Here is a 21,186-nt window from a genome sequence, read left to right on the forward strand (position 1 = left end):
TCCAGCTTGGGCCACAGAGCGAGACTCGTCTCAAAAAAAAATTAAAAAAATTAAAAACAAAACCACCTGGAATCACTACTGCTTTACCATTTGAGATTGCATATTTTTCATGTGATTTCACATCTATAATCATCTCCCCTCACCAAACACACAAAAAATATGTGTAGAAAATTGAGAGTAAACCATAACTTATATAGTTTTATTCTCTTGGAAATAATGAGGCTGTCATGAACTATGGACTCAGACTAAGAGTGGAACTAGTAAGAGAAAGGAACTAAAAAAAGAAAGTCAACCGAAAAAGGACACGAACAAGGATGTTCATTGTTATATACTTTGTAACTGCAAAAAGTTACACATAAATTTCTATTAGTAGGGTCTGGCTAAGTAAAGTATGATGTATTTATACTATAGAAAGTGACAAGACAGTTTAGGAGAATCAGATACACCCTGAAGACATACTGTTGAGTGAAAAAGAAGGTAAGTTGTAGAATATCTCCAGTATGATCCCATGGATGTGTATAAAAAAGAAAACATATCTTCTGGTCTGAAATATGTACGTTAATTCATAGATAAAGGTCTAGAAATAATAGAATGGTTAACAATGTTATTTCTGAGAATAAAGTAGGATTGTGGGGCTTAGGGTGATGAGAGCTGTTCACTTTTTACTCTAGGCTTCTATGTTTGGGCATTTTATAAAAACGTCATGGTTTCCTTTTGTAATTATAAAATCCAGAATTATTGGAGAGGAAAAGATGTGTGACAAAGAGAAACTGGTGCACAAGGTGGGATTTGAGGTCAGGAGAAGGAAGATAGGCATTTTGGGCTGGTGAGTTCTGGCAGTTAACACAACCAGATGTACTCTGTTGATATTTTGTAAATGGTGATTTGGGGCTTTCGTAGTGTTTTCAAGACGCATGTATACATTTATATATGTGTACTACATACAAACAGTGCGTTTATGTATTAATATATGTTATATACAAAAGGTATATATATGTGTGTGTGTGTGTGTGTGTATATATGCCTCCAGAAACAATATATGTCATTTGCAAAAGATATATATATATATACAACGCTACAGCTGACCCTTCAACAGTGCAGGGGTTAGGGACACTAACACCCTGTGCAGCTGAAAATCTGCACACAACTTTTGACTCCCCCAAACTTAACACTACTTATAACCTACTGTTAACCGCAGCCTTACTGATAACATAAACAGTTGATTAACACATATGTTGTATGTTAGTGTATAATACTATATACTGCATTCTTACAATAAAGCAGAGAAAAGAAAATGTCATTAAGAAAACCATAAGGAAGAGAGAATATATTTACTGTTCATTAAGTGGAAATAGATCATCATAAAGGTCTTCATCCTTGTCCTCTCATGTTGAGTAGACTGAAGAGGAGGAGGAAAAAGAGGCATTAGTCTTGTTGCCTCATGGTGACAAATATGGAAGAAAATCCACATGTTAGTGGATCCACAAAGTTCAAATCCATGTTGTTCAAGGGTCAATTGTGTGTGCGTGTGTGTGTGTGCGTGCGTGTGTATGTAAATTGTACATATAATCTTTATTACTCGAAAAGGTATAAACTAGAATATAGGGCCCCCAAATAAAGAAATCTCAAGCACTCTTGAGACTCAAAGTCTCAAAAACTTTATTTTGGTCTACTGAACTTTTATTATTGGGTGAGAACAATTTCATGTTTTAGGAAACATGGATTCACTTCTATTCCTATATGAGTAATTTTGCCCCATTAATAGAACAGTTATATCTGCCACAGAAGTCTTTTCTCTAGCTCTTTTTTTTTTTTTTTTTTTTTTTGAGATGGAGTCTCGCTGTCTTCCAGGCTGGAGTGCAGTGGCAAGATCTTGTCTCACTGCAACCTCTGCCTCCCAGGTTCAAGCGATTCTCCTGCCTCAGCCTCCTGAGTAGCTGGGATTATAGGCGCCTGCCACCACGTCCAGCTAATTTTTGTATTTTTAGTAGAGGTGGGGTTTCACCATGTTGGTCAGGCTGGTCTCGAACTCCTGACCTCAGGTTATCCACCCACCTCAGCCTCCCAAAGTGCTGGGATTACAGGCGTAAGCCACTGCACCCGGCCTTTTCTCTAGCTCTTAACTTTGTCTCCATTTTGTTGGATTTGTTCTTTCAATTCGTAAACATTTATTGAAACCTCATATGCAGCTCTAGGTATGGGGCATGCTACCCAACAGGGAACAGACAGGGCCCCTCCTCTCATGAAGCTTATAGTTAGGTGGGAGTGGGGGGAGAATGGCGGTAATGAACTAAAAAATAGCAGGAAGTGAGCACCTCTGTGACGAAAACTCAGTGTTTATGGCCATGTGAGAGGTAATGATGGGGGAAGTACCTGAAGAAGAAAGGTGGTTAGAAAAGATATCTTTGAGGAAGTAATTTACAAATCAGGGCATTCACAACAGGAAAGAGCCAAATGTGTGATCATCTGGGGGAGGAGCATTTCAGAAAGAGGAGACATAAAACAGCATTCCTAGGGTTAGAAGGAGCCTATAGGGTTCAAGAGCTTGCAGTGTGGTTGGGGCTTTTGGAGGCTGGATGAAGATTAATGAGAGAGGTTTACAGGGACAGCATCATGTCAGGCCTTGAGGGCAAGGTAAGGAGTCTGGATTTTATTCCAGATTTGATGAGAAGCCTTTGGGGGATTTCGATTAGGGCAATGACATGATCTGATTTAGGTTTATAAAAGATCTCTCCGAACACCTCTTGATTGTAAATGGACAAGAGTGATCGCTTCTCATCCTTTTGGCTAAGATCAAGTGTAGTATCTGTTCTTATCAGTTTAGTATCTGATATGTCCTCTATCCGAGAACAAAATATTAAATGGATTTTTGGAGCAGGGACATGGACTAGGAGCTTGCTGTGTCCACTCCACGCATCAACCTGGTATTGCCGTACCTCTAGGAACAGTGCACCCCTCTGGGTGTTAAAACATGGTGTTACTGGCTGGGCATGTTGGATCCCGCCTGTGATCCCAGCACTGGAAGGCTGAGGCAGGTGAATCACGAGGTCAGGAGTTCAAGACCAGCCTGGCCAACATGATGAAACCCCGTCTCTACTAAAAATACAAAAATTAGCTGGGTGTGGTGGCACACACCTGTAATCTCAGCTACTCGGGAGGCTGAGACAGAGAATTGCTTGAACCTGGGAGGCAGAGGTTGGAGTGAGCTGAGATTGTGCCACTGCACTCCAGCCTGGGCAAGAGTAACAGCAGGGAACCTATTGGGAAGCTATGGCTGCACGTCCAGGTGTGAGAAGACGGTAACTCAGACTAAGATGGCAGCTATAGCTATAAACTTGCTGATGGAATGAAGTTGGAGAGCTAAGGAAAGATAAAATCAGAAATGACTCCTAAGTTTCAGGCTTGGGCAATTGGGAGAGGGGGGAAAAGCAGGGAAGGAGCGGGTTTCAGGAGAAATGAGTGACTGTTTTGGATGTATCAGGTTGCAATGCCTACTGGACAAATGTCAAATAGGCAGTAAGATACGCTAGCCGGGAGATCGGAAATAGAGAGATACATGTAGGAGTTGTCTACATACACATCGATGGTATTTACAGCCCTGTAATTGACTCCAAAGTCTCACGTTCACCACTGTGCAGGGTGAATGTGGCATAGGCCACCCTTCTATCTCTAGGCCTTCCCCTGGCTCTTCTTACTTTTGCTGTTGAAAGTTGCTTTTAGCTTCACAATGCAAAGGGCAGTGGGAGAACAGAAAAGCAAAACATTTCCCGAGCCTGTAATTACAGTGACAGAGAGTGCTTCTTGTTTGTGTAGCTCTCAACATTTTAATCATTACCTCCTCACTAAAGCTAAAACCTGAGCTTAGAAGTGAGTGGGTTTTAAAGATGGATTCTAGATTCATACTGTGTTCTTTAAATATATGAACTGAGAATACATTGATATTGATATTATAAGTATGAAAGGTAATATAAGTTACATGAAGCAAAGCCTTTAGTGCTATAGATCATCCCTCTGTTTTATGTACCACTTTGCCTACTTCATTGAAACACAAGAACAAACTAAATGAAAATAAGAACATATGGAAATGGCTGGGCGCAGAGAGGGCAAGGTGGGTGGATCACCTGAGGTCAGGAGATCGAAACCAGCCTGGCTAACATGGTGAAACCCCCTCCCTACTAAAAATACAGAAATCAGTCAGGCATGATGTGGTCACCTGTAATCCCAGCTACTCCGGAGGCTGAGGCACGAGAATAGCTTAAACCTGGGGGGTAGAGGTTGCAGTGAGCCGAGATCGCCCCACTGCACTCCAGCCTGGGTGACAGAGTGAGACTCTGTCTCCAAAAAAACAAAAAGAAAGTATGGAAATGTGTCTTTACTTCCAGATAGTATTCCTATCTTGGATTTGACATTTAATTTTATTAAAATAATTTTGATGCATGGATGTTTTACATTTTTATGGGATTTATCAGTTGATCCTTTGTGATTTCTTAATTTATGCTTTGAAAAATGTTTCCTATCCCAATGTCAAGCCTCTGTAGGTTTACTGCTAGTTTTATAGCTGATTTATTTATTTTTTGACTTATAAATCCAAGTGCAGTTTACTGTGTTGGATAGAACCAAGTACAGCCTTCTAAATTTTTTGGGTTTTGCCATCTCAAAGTAACTTGTAGCCAAAATACAATTGAATTCTTACTTATTTTGAATGATTCTTTGCTCATTGCAGAATAGCTCTCCAGACCCCCAACTGGCCATGTGGTGAGTTCGGGGCCCAAATCAAGTCGTACCAGCAATCAGGGAACTCCCTCTATCTGTTTTGAATGGATGCACACCAGTCACAAGCCTGGAAAGATGGTGTCACAGTCTACAGTCAAGCAGGATTCTCCTGAGGACCCCTGGGAAGGGATCACCCATTACTCCGGCATTATTGATGGTTCGCCTGGACTCCTGAACACTGACCATCCTCCTTGCCAATTAGACATCAGGCTCATGAGGCACAAAGCTGCCTGGATCAACCCCCAGGATGTGCAGCAACAGCTGCAGGACTTGCAACCTCAGGTGCCAGCAGCCGGGAACAGTGGGACCCATTTTGTGACAGATGCTGCCTCTCCCTCAGGCCCTTCACCTTCGTGCCTCAGGGACTCCCTGGCAGAGACAACATTGTCTGAGGCTACTACAGACTCCACTGGCAGCGCTTCTCCCCATGGCTCGAGGGAAAAGAGTAGCAGGTTCTCTCTGTCCTCAACAGAAGTACACATGGCCCGCCCAGGATACTCTCATCAAGTGTCTCTGCCCACAAGCCCTAGGATTTTGGTCACCTCCCCATATCCTGAGACTGACAGTGCTTTTTTTGAGCCTTCCCACCTGACATCTGCTGCTGCTGAAGGTAATTTTAGTAGGTGACTAGGTGACCTCCCTCATTCCTCTCTGTTCACACCCTTGCTTCACCTTGCTCTAAAGCCTGCCATATTGTCTTCCCCATGGGAGAAAAGTTCATGGGTTTCCACTTTGACCAGATGCCAGTGCATTGCCTCATTTAATATTGTCAGCAGCCTGGCCAGCTGGGTGGTCACAACAGGTGAAATCCAGTATTGGCTTTCTCCTTCGACTGCAGAGAATTGTTACCTTTTTAGCTTAATGTAGTTGATAATCAATGCCATGTGCCATCTTTAAGCTGGTGTCTGCCTTCAGGAACTTAGAGTTCATGAAATTGTCTGCAAGGGAGAGCATCAGAAGCACTCTCAAGTCAGTGTGGGGGTTGGAGGTGTTTCCAGACAGTCACAGAGGGCTCCATTTCACACCAGTACCTAGTAGGTGGTGAACTCACTTCACTTGTTATATTTATCTGTATAGAGTCTGACGGGAAAATAGGAAGATTTTAAAACAATAACCACAGTACCCCCCGACGACTATACCAAACCCCTTTTTATTAAAATAAGGGCTCTCACTGCTATGAAGTAATGTACATATCCCTAAGACCCTAAAATTCCTAAAACTTGGATAATCCGTGCAAAGTGCTACTCAAGAATCAATAAGTTAGCTATTACTGTTATCATCTGTGACATGTTTATTTCATTTTTAAATATTTATGTTATAGTCACACTTGTCATTATCAATTTACATTTCTGTTAGAACCCTAGTACAAATAATTAATGAAGCTTTTTCTTTCCAAACAATTTAAAAAGTCATCAGTCTGCCTGCTGCCTGCCTATTTCTCTATATGTTTATTTCTCACTAGCAGGAGCTCATCTTTGTTATTCGTTCTTTAGGAATGTTCTTTGGAAATGTTTGGGCAATCAAAGATGATGATACTCTTTAACACATTTATTCATTGCTTAAGAAGAACACATTTTGGACAATCTTTCAATGGTTAATTTTGAGATAAGGACCAAGTGTAAGTGAAATGACAAGACTGATGACAGACCTTTTTTTTTTTCTCTTTTTTTGCTCACTTGCTTGGATAGTTCTAAGATGTAAAAGTGACTTGCAAATTTAGTAATGGCTAAGTGAGAATTTTTTTTTTTTTTTTTTTTTTTTGAGACGGAGTCTCGCTCTGTCGCCCAGGCTGGAGTGCAGTGGCCGGATCTCAGCTCACTGCAAGCTCCGCCTCCCGGGTTTACGCCATTCTCCTGCCTCAGCCTCCCGAGTAACTGGGACTCCAGGCGCCCGCCACATCGCCCGGCTAGGTTTTTTTTTTTTTTTTTTTTTTTTTTTGTATTTTTTTAGTAGAGACGGGGTTTCACCGTGTTAGCCAGGATGGTCTGGATCTCCTGACCTCATGATCCACCCGTCTCGGCCTCCCAAAGTGCTGGGATTACAGGCTTGAGCCACCGCGCCCGGCCCTAAGTGAGAGATTAGTCTTAGTAGATTGTCTCATCGAGGAAAGCACTCTCCCCAACAGAGCACCACCATAACGACAAGTTATAATAAACTGAAGATGATCTTTGGGGCCTAGCATGCCCTTGCCTGAAACCTTTTGTTCTATCACGGTACAGGAGGTTGTTCTACAACGTACAATTATCCTGTAGCTTTGTCTTTTTCTCAGAAAGAAAACAGGTACCCGAGCCCCTGTTGCCCAAAGACAAGGACTCCCAGCAGCTCCTGCCAGTGACTTTAGAAACAACTCAGAGAGCCGGCCGCGGTGGCTCAGGCCTGTAATCCCAGCACTTTGGGAGGCCGAGGCGGGCGGATCACGAGGTCAGGAGATCGAGACCATCCTGACTCACACGGTGAAACCCCATCTCTACTAAAAATACAAAAAATTAGCCGGGCGTGGTGGCGGGCGCCTGTAGTCCCAGCTGCTCCGGAGGCTGAGGCAGGAGAATGGCGTGAACCCGGGAGGCGGAGCTTGCAGTGAGCTGAGGTCGCACCACTGCACTCCAGCCTGGGCAGCAGAGCAAGACTCTGTCAAAAAAAAAAAAAAAAAACTCACAGAATGTTTTGAGAATATCTCTTAGACTCAGAGAGGGGATTCATTCTATAAGACTAAGAAAAAGAAGCCCTGAGTGATCGGGTTTTTTTCTTTCTCTGGTGTGGAGGCAGCAATAGGGAAAAGAGCCATTGGCCACTAAGATGTGGATATTCCTATGACCGCTGCATCTCAGATGGCAGCAAAAGGGTTTTGTTTTGTTTTGTTTTGTTTTTGGGAAAATACTTTAGGGAAAGACTGCCTGCATCTGTAAGCATTTCTTGAGACTGTAGGAAGGGATTCCACAGTTTCTTTGGTTTGCGTAGGAACTACACGTTCACCTGCCTTTATCTCCTTAATGTCCTGATAAATATCTCAATTTCAGGGCTGAGAGCATTTTGATGCAGCGGCACAGCCGGTGAATGGACAGCTGGAACTGGAATCTACTCTGTTTCAATTCTTCTCTGTGTTCTTTCCTCTATACTCAGAGTCTGCAAACTATGACCTAGGGACCAAATCCTGCCAGCTTCCTGTTTTTATAAATGAATTTCTCTTTTGTCTATAGCTGCTTTCTCATTACAGTGGCAGAATAGGGTAGTTGAAACAGATACTGTATGGCCCTCAGATCCTCCAATATATACCACCTAGCCCTTTATAGAAAAAGTTTGCCAACCCATAGCTTCTGAAGCTAAGAAGTCCAAGTTTTTCCATGCAACAACTACTTTCTTGAACATGAAGCAAGGGATTTGAATGATCCTGCTTGCAACTCCATCACGCTGAGAGCTGTGTCACCACCATGTGCAGCATTTTGTTCTAATTTAGCAGGTTGGGACATCTCAGCTCTTGACACAGAAAATTTTGCTTTAAATGCTGCAGTAAGAAATCACATGACAGAAAAAACGTTCATTTTGATGGTGGTCATTGCCAGTAATGGAGTGGCTAAGGGTGCAGGAATGGATGTGTCAGCAGAATATACCTTCTGCAGTTTGTTGGTTTTGACTGGAAGAAGACTATCTTAGAGAAGTAATGCTGACCTTTTTTTGGATGGATTTTATTTCTCTAGACAGGAGGTTTAGGGCTGGGTGCAGTGGCTCATGCCTGTAATTTCAGCACTTTGGGAGGCTGAGGTGGAAGGGTAACTTGAGCCCAGTAATTTGAAACCAGCCTGGGCAGCCTAATGAGACCCCCATCTCTGCAAACAAAATTTAGAAAATTAGCTGGGCATGGTGGCACCTGTAGTCTCAGCTGCTAGGGAGACTGAGGTGGAAGAATCGCTTGAGCCCAGGAGGTTGAAGCCGCACTAAACTGTGATCACGCCACTGCACTCTAGCCTGGGTGACAGAGCGAGATATTGTCTCAAAAGAAGAAGAAAAAAAGGAAGTTTAAGGTCAATCACAATGAGTTAGAGAAGCGATCTCATAATCCTTAGGACCCTGCTTCTGGGCTGTGGCTTCTCACCCTACCCCAGTCCCTACTGGGATTTCCCAGGACCATATTCTCTTTCTACCCTTTTCCCCATTGGTCTCCTCCACTCCGGTGGCTGAGGATACCTCCCAGTTGCTCCAACGCCTCTCCTAGAAATGACCATCATTAAAGCAATATCTGCAAGACCTGCCATGGGAAAGATCTTTCTTTTTCTGTCATCTTAATTTATTCTAGAATTGTACTTATTGTTTTTTTACATTATTTAAAAGCCGCTTCCTAGAATTGTTTTATTTTATTAGGTAATCTTTAAACTCCCTTTTCTCCATTTTTTAATAATTTGCTATATTGGCAGGTGCTGTTCAAGTCAGTAGAAGAACCATTTCTTTGAATTCCTTCTCACCAGAAGTATTTGTGCTGCCTGTTGATGTAGAAAAGGTGAGTGCTGTCTTCTTTCTTTTTAACCATAGAGTCTTAATCCTTTAGATAATGTTGTTGTGATTTAATCTGGAAACTTCAATTTGATGAAGCATTACAAATAGGTTTCCTTTCAGCATTTCATTGATAGAGACTGCCAGAAACATAAGCTAAGAAGGGTTCCAAGGCAGTGCCTGTGCTCAGCTGGAAAGTTTTCTGTGATTGATGAATGATGTCTGGCTTAGGCTTCCCCCAACCTAAGGTTTTATATAACAAGAAATCCAACTTGAGTTGTCTGTTGATTACAGTAAGCCAAATGTACGGCTCTGGACAACGTGTGCTGTAAGTCATAGAGTGACCTATGACAACTCAGTTAAATAAATATTTATGTTGATATGCATTAATTCCACTTAAATAGAGCACCTTGATTTTTCAAATCTAATATACCCTCTATGAAAAAAAGTTGATTATGCTTGTATTTTAATTGATTTCTTTTTCTGCAGGAAAATGCCCACTTTCATGTTGCAGATATGATTATATCAGCAATGGAGAAAATGAAGTGTAACATTCTGAGTCAACAGCAGACAGAGAACTGGAGTAAAGAAGAAGCCAGTGGATTACTTGGGAGTGATCAGCCTGACTCTGACGTGACTTTTGATACCAACATAAAGCAAGAGTCTGGGTCTTCCACTTCTTCATACAGTGGCTATGAAGGCAAGTTGGGCAAGTATGAGAAAGCTGTATGTTATGTGTTTCACATATATCTCCTCTGTAATTCCCCTTTATCCACGGGGCATATTCCAAGATCCCCAGTGGTAAGCCTGAAACCTCAAATAGTACCAAACCCTACATACACTGCTTTTTTTTTTGTTCTTGTAACCAAGAGGGTTACTAAGTGACTAGTGGGTGAGTAGTATATACAGTGTGGTATGCTGGACAAAGGATGATTCATGTTCCAGAGGGGACATGGCAAGACAGTGTGACACTTCATCATCCTACTCAGGATGGTGCACAATTTAAAACTTAAGAATTGTTCATTTCTGGAACTTTTCATTGAATATTTTTGGATCACTTGACTGTAGGTGACTAAAACCACGGGAAGAGAAACTGCAGATAAAGGAGGACACATGTATGTCTTTAAATCCTTTGTCTAAAAACGTCTTGAGTAACCTCTGTAATCCTCACCATTTCTGCTGTCTTGGGTCAGGATTGGTTATCATGCTCCATTCAGTTGTCAAATCCTATGGGTTTTTGTTTGTTTTTTTGTTTTGTTTTTTGTTTTAATCTTGGACTTCATCCTACTTTCCTTTCTTTTTTTTTTTTTTGAGATGGAGTCTCGCTCTGTCGCCCAGGCTGGAGTGCAGTGGCCGGATCTCAGCTCACTGCAAGCTCCGCCTCCCGGGTCCACGCCATTCTCCTGCCTCAGCCTCCCGAGTAGCTGGGACTACAGGCGCCACCACCTCGCCCGGCTAGTTTTTTGTATTTTTTATAGTAGAGACGGGGTTTCACCATGTTAGCCAGGATGGTCTCGATCTCCTGACCTCGTGATCCGCCCGTCTCGGCCTCCCACAGTGCTGGGATTACAGGCTTGAGCCACCGTGCCCGGCCGATCCTACTTTTCTTTTGCACTGGAAATAAAAGTGGCTGATGTCTCCTCTTCCTTTGTTTTCTGTCACGTGGCATTCTCCTGGCTCTTCTTACACCATCTTTCCTTTTCCAACGCCTCTTCTTTTTTTCATTCAGTAATGAGCCTGTGTCATGCTAGGTGCTGAGCATCAGCAGTACACAGCGTGTGCTCCTTCCTTCAAGGAGCCTGCATGCTGGAGCACGGGACCGGGAAGCCCTGTGGGGTAACTTGTAGAACAGAGGCGAGGACCCGGCACAGTGCATCACCGTCACTGAGGAGGAGCGGCTCGGCTCATTCTGGGACCCAGGGGTTCTTCCCCGAGGGACGAGTGCCTAAGCTGTTAGCTCATGTTAGGGTTTGCTACTTTCTTACCATTTCCTAAGTCCTGCCTCCAGTCCTATATTCTTTTTTTAAATCTGTATTTGCTTCCTGGCATATTTAACCTACTCTACACCTTCAATTATCACCTTCAGTTATTCCTTCTCAGCTGTTATCTCCCACATCTGTGTTTTCAGTCCTGGACATCTCTTCTAAGTGCTTACTGTCTATGGCTGGAGACTTGTCCGTCTGGCTGACCCCGCAGGACCTCTGACTTAATACTTCATTTCTGGGTGACTTAAAATGCTTCATTTTATTCATTGTTGATTTTGTTCACTGCAACATAAAGGTGGGCATAGTTAACCTATAACTTAACATGTCTAAACTAGTCATTTCTCCATCACTCCCTCACAATCCCCTTTCTTCCAAAGAAAACCACTAAAGCTTGCTTTTCTTCTTGGCTTCCTTTACTACACGTTAATCAGGAATATTCAATAACAAAGGAAGAACTCACTCCATATGTTGTGTAGCATAATGCCTGGCCCAGAATAGGTGTATGATCAAATGCCTGTTGAATGCACTAACTGGCTCAAATTAAAAGGGTGTTTTGTCTTAAGATACAGAACATTCTCACTGAACCCAGTTGTGGAAAATATATCTGGGACATATATGACCAGTATAGACATAACTCCAGTGTCTATCTTTTCACGGACTTTGAGCCTCTCACCTCTTCTTTTTCTAGCAATTGCTTCATTCTTTTTCTGTAGCCTACCTACTTCTACCCACCCCTGGCATCTAGTTTCAGCTCTGCAGTCTTCCTGACCACTCAGCCAGGTCCTCACAGCTCAACAACTCAGTTTTGCAGAACCCTCAGTCCAGATCCCAGGACAGAGCACCTGATGGGCCTTGCCTTGTTTGGATGTCCATGACTGGTTGGTCAGATGCAGCCAGGGGGGTGGGGGAATGTGATATGGACGATCATGCCTTCTGAGGCTACCAGTAGGGAGAAAATGAATATGGATGGAGAAGAAGTAATTCCTGTTTTAGTACACTGGGCTCTATCTTGAACTCTTTCTTCTTCCTTGGTCTTGTGCTCCTGTCCCGTTTCTAGTTAGTGAACAAATCAATCCTGACTTCTCAGTCATAATCACTTCTCTTCCATCCATTTCCTATTTCTATCCCTTACCTGGCCTGCTGCAGTAGCCTTCTGGCTAGTCATTTTGTAAGAACTACAATTTAGTTCTTCAATACTGATTTGGTTTAATTTTCTCTCTTTACTTTCAACTTGTTTCCCCTAGTTTATCCTGCACATATCTGTCTTCCTGGATCACAACTTCTTGTCCTCTATAATGGCTTGCTGACCTTGTGCCACATTTTATTCTAGAATTTTTAGCCTTGTGGCATCTGGCTGCTTCCTGTCTTTTAAACAGGAATCTCCTGCCTTTCCCCTTGGCTGGATGGTGAGCTGTAGTTGAACTAGACTGTGTATAGTTGCTGGCAGACATTTCTCCCTATGGCTTTGGGAAGGATGTCCTGAAATGTGGGTTCCCCCAGTAACCACACATCAGGTCTTTCATCCTTCCCATCCTTCAGAAGCAATCTCCTGCCACTGTCACTGTGACATGCTCCCTGGTTTGTATCCCAGGGGAGGGGCACCATCCGTGTGGAATGAAACACAGGTTTTGCTCCAGAATGCTCCAGCCATCTACATGCATGGCTTTCTCTGGAGTTGTGTAGTGCAGAGCTCTGCCTCAGAACTTCTCAAGGCCCATGCAATGCAACTGTGTTTTGTGTGTATGTGTGGTTTAGGTCTATTAGTATATCAGCTTCCTCATGGGATTTTTTTTTTTTTTTTTTTTTTTTGAGTTGGAGTCTTGCTCTGTTGCCCAGGCTGGAGTGGAGTGGTGTGATCTCGGCTCACGGCAACCTCCACCTCCCACATTCAAACCATTCTTCTGCCTCAGCCCCCCAAATAGCTGGGATTACAGGCACACACCATCACACCCGGCTGATTTTTGTATTTTTAGTAGAGACAAGCTTTCACCATGTTGGCCAGGCTGGTCTCGAACTCCTGACCTCAGGTGATCCACTTACCTCGGCCTCCCAAAGTGCTGGGATTACAGGTGTGAGCCATCACATCCAGCCCTTCGTGAGATTTTAAACTCTTAGATGGATGAGAAATTGTCGTGTTCATATTTGTGTTTAGTATAATGCCTTGTCTGAAATAGGTATTTTTATAAATAGTGGTTGCATAGAAATTGATGGTAGCTGAAACTTTAAGAAAACATGAATAAATATGAATATGTTAAATGAAAATTAACATTTCTATCCTCCAAATATAAATATTTATCTTGTATTAAGTATTTCTCTTGTGACATTTGTGGCAATAGATGTTCCTCCATGAGGTGGGTTGGTATTACTCAAACTGCCAGTTGGTCCTGAGAACATTAAAAAAGAAACAAACAAGAGTAGAAAGTATCAGAGTGCATCTTGCTGAGGGTGAGCAATGTTTCCCGAAAGCTTTTTGTTTTTTTATCAAACATATTATTGTGTCTGTACTGAGTCACATGTAAATTGTATGTTACTGTGGATGATGGGCAAAAGACAGTGAAAAACACAGATGTGCGCTCTTACCCCCATTCTGCCCATGAGGAAACTGCAGCTGGAAGCGGTGGTTGTCCATAGTCATCCAGCTAGAACTGGTTCTTAAAGTCAGCCAGCCTACTGCAAAACCCTTCATATAACTTCTTCTTTTTTTTTTTGAGACGGAGTCTCTCTCTGTCACCTAGGCTGGAATGCAGTGGCACAGTCTCAGCTCACTGCAACCTCTGCCTCCCAGGTTCAAGCGATTCTGCAGCCTCAGCCTCCCGAGTAGCTGGGACTACAGGTATCTGCAAACACGCCTGGCTAATTTTTTTTTTTTTGTATTTTTAGTACAGACGGGATTTCACCATGTTGGCCAGGCTGGTCTCAAGAAACCTGCAGGCACAGCTACAGGTTTCTGTGATATCATTAAAATCTCCAAGCTCTGTGGGAAAATGAAAGAGTGGTGAGGTTGTTTAGTCTGTTTCATTTCATCGCAGTCCATTTCATAAGAACACTAAAATCACTCCCTGCATCTCAGAAACAGCAAATTATTGATCCACCTGCCTCAGCCTCCCAAAGTGCTGGAATTGCAGGCATGAGCCACCATGCCCAGCCCACATAACTTCTATGCAAACTATGGGCTAGACTATTTCCCTAAACAACTGTGTTCATTTTTCTGTGTTTCTCTCCTATGTTTATTCAAATGAAGACAGTTTTACAAATTAATATTTACAATGATTATATAATTATATTAACAATATAATTAATCATAATATTATTAATACTATTATTACCAGTATTAATAGTATTAATACTATTCATACTAATAGTATTAATAATCATGTTGCTTTAGTTTTCACTTTTTTTTTTTTTTTTGAGACAGGGTCTTACTCTGTCACCTAGGCTGGACTGCAGTGGCATGATTTCAGCACACTGCAATCTCTGCCTTGCAGGCTCAAGTGATCCTCCCACCTCAGTCTTTTGAGCAGCTGGGACTACAGGCACAGGCCAGGCCACCACACTGGGCTAATTTTTTTGTATTTTTTGTAGAGACAGTGTTCTGCCAGGTTGCCCAGGCTGGACTTGAACTCCTGGGCTCAAGTGATTCTCCGACCGCAGCTTCCTGAGTAGCTGGGACTACAAGAACACTCCACTGCCCCAGGCAGATTTACATTTTTAAATGATAGTATTTAATCGTGTGATTTGCAAAATCAATTTCCTATTATTAAACGTTTAGGTGCTTTCAGTGTTTTAATATTTTAAAACATTGGATGTACTGCAAATAGCTTCTTTGTGATGAAAGCCTTCCGAGTAGCTGGGACTACAGGCACTTAATCATAGTGAATGCAAAAAGAACACACAAACAGTTCCCTAATTTTTTAATTCTTTAAGTTGAAATGTTTAATTCTCTTAAACTTTTAGCCCTCTTCATTTCCCAATTTCTATTTAGTTGGGTGTTGCAGGTTGTACAGTTTTTCTTCTTATTGGTAAAAACCTCCTTCCTTTCTTTGTCTAGGTTGTGCTGTGTTACAGGTCAGCCCAGTGACTGAAACACGTACTTACCATGATGTGAAAGAGATTTGCCAATGCGACATTGATGAATTTGTTATTTTAGGTAAGATTTGGAAACTACTTGGATGTGACTGGCTGCCTCCCCAATCCCGTCTGTATACACATACTAACAAACATCACACACAATACTACGCTACAGTGGCATTCAAATCAACTTCTTCCGAAATCAGATTATGTCCCTGATATATATATTTATATATATCTATATATATTTATATATTTTTATATATCTATATATATTTATATATATTTTTATATATTTATATATATATTTATATATATTTTTATATACCTATATGGATGTTCTTGTTTCAAATGTCTGGATAGCTAATCTCCCATCTCACTTGTAGAGTTGAATGAAAAAGCAGATTTTCATTATGGTCTGATATCTCTTTGGCCTCTCAGTTATATTTTGGCGAAATTTCAGATGAAATCCCATCTTTGATCATTATCTGTGCTCTCATTATCTGTTCTGTCCATTTCTCAGAACGTGAAGCATGGAGATGCTGAATAATTTGCTCTTTCTGAGATGCAGGGAGTGATTTTAGTGTTCTTATAAAATGGACTGCGATGAAATGAAACAGACTAAATGACCTCACCACTCTTTCTTTTATTTTCCCACAGAGCTTGGAGATTTTAATGATATCACAGAAACCTGTAGCTGTTCCTGCAGCTCCTCTAAGAGGTATCTGTCTTCTGTGCGCAGTGCACATAGACCCTTGGGCTGTCACCTCTGAGGCAGTGTGAACACTAGGCCTCTGACATTCTGGGCCCACTTCAACTAGTTCCAGTGATTTGTTCCCACGAATCTAGGAGATTACCACCTAGAAATGAAACAATCACCCCCAAAGTTTTTATAGTGTTTTACAATATATAAAAGGCTTTTGTATGCATTTTCATTTAATCCTCATTTCAGTTAAACAGGCTGGGTGAATTTTATATATGCATGTGTGTGTATATTTATGATTTTTGTTCTTGTTGTTTTTGAGACCGAGTTGTGCTCTTGTCACCCAGGGTAGAGTGCAATGGCCTGATCTCAGCTCACTGCAACCTCCGCCTTCTGGGTTCAGGCAATTCTTCTGCCTCAGCCTCCTGAATAGCTGGGATTACAGACGCCTGCCACCACACCTGGTTAATTTTTTTTTGTATTTTTAGTAAAGACGTGGTTTCACTATGTTTACCAGGCTCATCTTGAACTCCTGACCTCAGGTGATCCGCCCGCCTCAGCCTCCCAAAGTTCTGGGATTACAGGCATGAGCCACCGCGCCCAACCATGTATTTATGTATTTTTAAACCTAATTTTATAGACATAAAAATTGAGACTCATATAGGATGTGCTTCAGGACGCGAAGGCTGTGAGGTAGAAGCAGGGCTTGAATGCAGGTCTTCTGACTCTAAAACCGGTGCTCCTTCACCACACCTCTAAGTCTTAGTGCCCTCAGTAAATAAAAGATGCTTTATTTATTGAACATGGAGGAGCTATGTTGAGTAAGATACCTGGTGCGTGATTGATGCGTCATCTCATACAACAGCCTCTTCTGAGTTTTGGGGGCTGGGAAGAACAGTTGAAAACCTCAGGAAGACCCTGAACATACTCCTCATGAATATAATTTTCCGGTTTTTGCATCTCTTACATTTCAGTGTCACTTATGAGCCAGAGTTCAATTCTGCTGAACTATTAGCCAAAGAGCTGTACCGCGTGTTCCGGAAGTGCTGGATACTGTCACTAGTTAATTCTCAGCTGGCAGGTTCCCTGAGTGCAGCTGGCTCAATAGTAAGTATCAAAAAACATTCACCTTGAATTGAAAGTTCCTAAATCCTCATTTTGCCTGCCCTGTTCACTTTAAACATTTGTGTTTCCTTGTATGGTCATTGGATATTAGGGGAGACTCAAAATGAATGAGGAAACTGGCATGTATTGAGTACTTATTGTGCACCACAGACTGCTCAGCAGTCCACATTATTTTATTTTATTTATAATTTTTTTTGAGATGGATTCTTGCTCTGTCGCTCAGGCTGGAGTGCACTGGCACGATCTCAGCTCACTGCAACCTCCGCCTCCTGGGTTCAAGCGATTTTCCTGCCTCAACCTCCCAAGTAGCTGGGACTATAGGTACCTGCTACCATGCCCAGCTAACTTTTTGTATTTTTAGTAGAGACAGGGTTTCACCATGCTGGCCAGGATAGTTTCCAACACCTTACCTCAAGTGATCTGCCCACCTTGGCCTCTCAAAGTGCTAGGATTATAGGCCTGAGCCACTATGCCCAGCCAGCAGTCCACATTTTAATCCTCGTAAGTATCCTATTAGGTAGAGGCTGTCCTTATTTTTATTTTAAGTGGTGGGCCCAGTCTCCCAGCAGGGCTGGTCAGCCGTGAAGCAGGAGTCATGACCAGGCTGCCTCACTGGAAAGTATATGTTGGTTCCCTTATGGAACACACTGCTCACTGCTGTCAGAGAGCAGCCAGCCTTCTCGGGGTAGAGAATATTATGACAAAGGCTAAAATAGGGGTAGGGAAAATGCCCTCCAAGTGCAGAGGAGGGCGTGTTTAATTTTACCAAAGGAACTTAAGAAGGCTGATTGCAGATTTCAGAACTTGAGCTAAGTATTGGGCTGGCCAGAACTGTGGCAGGTAGAAAGGTTGGGGGAGGACATTCTTGGCAAAGGGGAGCTGCAGCAAAAGCAGAGGGGCATGCTATGCTCTTGAGCAGAGTGATTTGGTGCGGTTGGATAATACCCGTTTGTGAGTATTTGTGTGTGAGAGGTTGTTCTTTATGGAAATAAGGTTTGAATGATGGTAGCCAAATTGTGGAGGATGTAGAATGCTAATTTGAGAAGTTTGGATTTAATTTAATTTAATTTATTTATTTTTTGAGGTGGAGTCTCACTCTGTTGCCCAGGCTGGAGTGCAGTGGCACAAGCTTGGCTCACTGCAACCTCCACCTCCAGGGTTCAAGCAGTTTCTGACTAACTTTTGTATTTTTAGTAGAGATGGGTTTTCACTATGTTGGCCAGGCTGGTCTCGAACTCCTGACCTCAAGTGATCCGCCCATCTCAGTCTCCCAAAGTGCTAGGATCACAGGCGTGAGCCACTGTACCCGGCTGAGAAGTTTGGTTTTTAAATGACAGTAGGAAGGTCCAGTGGTTTGGGGGGAGGCACTGAACATTTATAAGCAAGGGGAATGGTCTTAATAGAGCTGTTTCTGGGGAAGACTAATAATGATAGGGGTTCTGATTGGTAGCATTTGTCAGTCTGTTGACTAAGAGGGTAAGACTTCTGCTATTCGTAAATGCATTCCAGGTCAAAATGACCTACTTACAGTAAATTTGAAGTCTGGAAATAAATGAACTAAAAATACTAAGAAAAGTGATCTCATCTGGGTGGTGTTTAAAGTTAAAAGCACTATTAATTTTTCATGGTAAATTTTACTGTTGGAAATACATTTAGGTGTTCCTTTAATTTAAATTCTTTGAAATATGCTTAAGTTGTTCCTAAATCATTTTATGTCTTATGCAGGTTGTAAATGAAGAGCGTGTCCGAAAAAACTTTGAATCCAGTATGAATGTTGTACAAGAAATTAAATTTAAGTCTAGGATCAGAGGGACTGAAGACTGGGCTCCTCCTAGATTTCAAATCATATTTAATATTCATCCACCACTCAAGTAAGTATGGGCTGCTGCTTGGGCCTCCAATCCATTTAAATCACATTGTAACAGATCCCACCTGACGCTGTATGGCAGTAGGTGAAAAAATACATATGCTAAAGAACACAGGAAAATTTGTTTTAGGGAAAGGAAAGTTGGCTGTATTTTCTGGCTTAGGTTTTTTTTTTTCCCTCTTGTTTACCATGGACTTTTGGGGCCTCTATAAGTTTTGACAGGTTGAGAATTCAACTATGCAAGCCTAATTGTAAATATTACATAGCAACTCACAATTAAATAGGCTTAAAGGAGATTTTTAAAAGTGGCTAATATCAAAACTTAAAAATTATATACAGTAATTTTTTAAAAATTTGTTTCCTTTTTGGAAAAGTTAGAGATGGGGTTTCACCATGTTGCCCAGGCTGGTGTTGGACTCCTGGGCTCAAGTGATCCACCCACCTCAGCCTCCCAAAGTGCTGGGATTACAGGTGTGAGTCACCTCGCCCAGCCTATGATAATTTTAAAAGACTGGACCACTTTATCTTCCAGAACAGTCAGTGTGAAATAAAAATGAATGAATAAACTTCTGAAAAAGGAACATTTAATCTCAGGGAAAGCACTTATAGTTAAAAAAAATGTTACAGAGACCAGGGAGTGGCTCACACCCGTCTGTAATCCCAGCACTTTGGGAGGCCTAGGCTAGGGTCGGGGATCACCTGATGTCGGGAGTTTGAGGCCAGCCTGGGCAACATGGTGAAACCCTCTCTCTACTAAAAATACAAAAATTAACTAGGCGTGGTGAGCGCAGGCCTGTAATCCCAGCTACCCAGGAGGCTGAGGAGCAAGAATTGCTTTAATCCAGGAGGCGGAGGTTGCAGTGAGCTGAAATTGCGCCACTGCACTCCAAGGGTGACAGAGCGAGACTCCATCTCAAAACCAACAAAAGAAATGTAACAGAATGTAAATAAAAATATGTTTGTTCTCTAAGAAGTAACAAAAGTTCTAAAAGACAAAACAACTAAGATTATGCAGAAAAGGAAATAAACCTATAAATTTAAAATAATAGTTTAATTGTAATTTGTTCTGAGAGTATAGGACAGATTATGGAAAAAGATTATACACAAAACATTTTAACCAAGTATAATTTTTCCATCCCTCTTGGTTTGTATTCAATTTGGTGTGCAAACCGCCAAACGTTACAAAGGGACTGGTGAGGGTTGTTGACTGTGTCCAAGGGACTGGAGAGGGGTTGACTCTGCCTCATGGAGATGCCTTATAGACTAGATATTTCTTTTGTTTTTCTTCTTTTGAGAGAATGCCAAGAAAATCTCTGGGGCTGCTTGGGCAGAATTCCCTCTCTAGGTGTTGTGAGGGGTCACTTTCCTTAGCCTGGGGTATCTTTTCTTTAGGGGTTTCCTAAGTCCTCGCTATGGCACCTGGGCAGAGATTTAGCATATTTTTACCTTGGCCATCTTTGCTGATCCTGAACTGTAATCACATTTTACAATTTCCGTGGTATTTCCAAGTCACATGTAAAACTATGGCATAAACAGTTTAATAGAAAATCCCTCAAGCTGGGCTCAGTGGCCGATGCCTGTAATCCCAGCGCTTTGGGAGGCCAAGGTGGGCGGGATCTCCTGCGGTCAGGAGTTCAAGACCAGCCTGGCTAACATGGCAGAACCCCATCTCTACTAAAAATACAAAAATTAGCCGGGCATGGTGGTGCATGCCTGTGGTCCCAGCTACTTGGGAGGCTGAGGCAGGAGAACCACTTGAACCTGGGAGGTGAAGGTTGCAGTGAGCCGAGATTGCACCACTGCACTCCAGCCTGGGTGACAGAGTAAGACTACATCTCAAAAAACAAAAGAAAGAAAATCCCTCAATGGGATGGTATATCTCTTACCAGAAATGTTTGATTTGATTTCTTTGTCTTATATTACCTCTTATTCATCTAAATTTCTTTAGATCCATTTGTGAATTTCCCAAGTGCATCATCTTTTGGTGTATGGGCTCCCTGAACTATCTTCCTTGTGTAACTATCTTCCTTGTATAAAGGCTGGTTCTCTCTGGAGCTGGAACCCTATACATGGGCATTGAGACCCTCCCTAAAAACCCCTTGGGGTTATCAGTGACACTGACTTTTGCTTTGGTTTTAGCAGAAGCTTTTTGTTTTGTTTTTTTTTTTTTTTTGAGACAG

The 21,186-nt window shown here is 42.1% G+C and overlaps 1 protein-coding gene and 1 non-coding gene across 11 annotated transcripts in view; both read left to right on the forward strand.

Moving 5' to 3' along the window:
* RUBCNL (rubicon like autophagy enhancer) overlaps positions 1-21,186 on the forward strand; it is a 49,865-nt gene that overhangs the window by 13,201 nt on the left and 15,478 nt on the right. For 6 of the 10 annotated variants that reach the window (XM_030921915.1, XM_030921917.1, XM_030921916.1 and 3 more), the window contains 7 exons: positions 4,724-5,383; positions 9,183-9,265; positions 9,748-9,967; positions 15,292-15,390; positions 15,972-16,032; positions 16,989-17,121; positions 18,865-19,010. In XM_030921915.1, coding sequence (XP_030777775.1) covers positions 4,822-5,383; positions 9,183-9,265; positions 9,748-9,967; positions 15,292-15,390; positions 15,972-16,032; positions 16,989-17,121; positions 18,865-19,010 — 1,304 coding nt within the window. In that variant the 5' untranslated portion in view covers positions 4,724-4,821. Of the gene's footprint in view, positions 1-2,061; positions 2,635-4,723; positions 5,384-9,182; positions 9,266-9,747; positions 9,968-15,291; positions 15,391-15,971; positions 16,033-16,988; positions 17,122-18,864; positions 19,011-21,186 lie in introns of those variants that run through there. The other 4 variants (XM_030921922.1, XM_030921921.1, XM_030921923.1 and 1 more) reach the window with 2 other exon arrangements.
* LOC115894667 lies at positions 2,768-2,958 on the forward strand. The gene has a single exon (XR_004054807.1). It is a non-coding gene; the product is annotated as a U2 spliceosomal RNA (small nuclear RNA).

This window comes from Rhinopithecus roxellana, chromosome 18 (assembly GCF_007565055.1).
Source record: "Rhinopithecus roxellana isolate Shanxi Qingling chromosome 18, ASM756505v1, whole genome shotgun sequence".
Taxonomy (NCBI): domain Eukaryota; kingdom Metazoa; phylum Chordata; class Mammalia; order Primates; family Cercopithecidae; genus Rhinopithecus; species Rhinopithecus roxellana.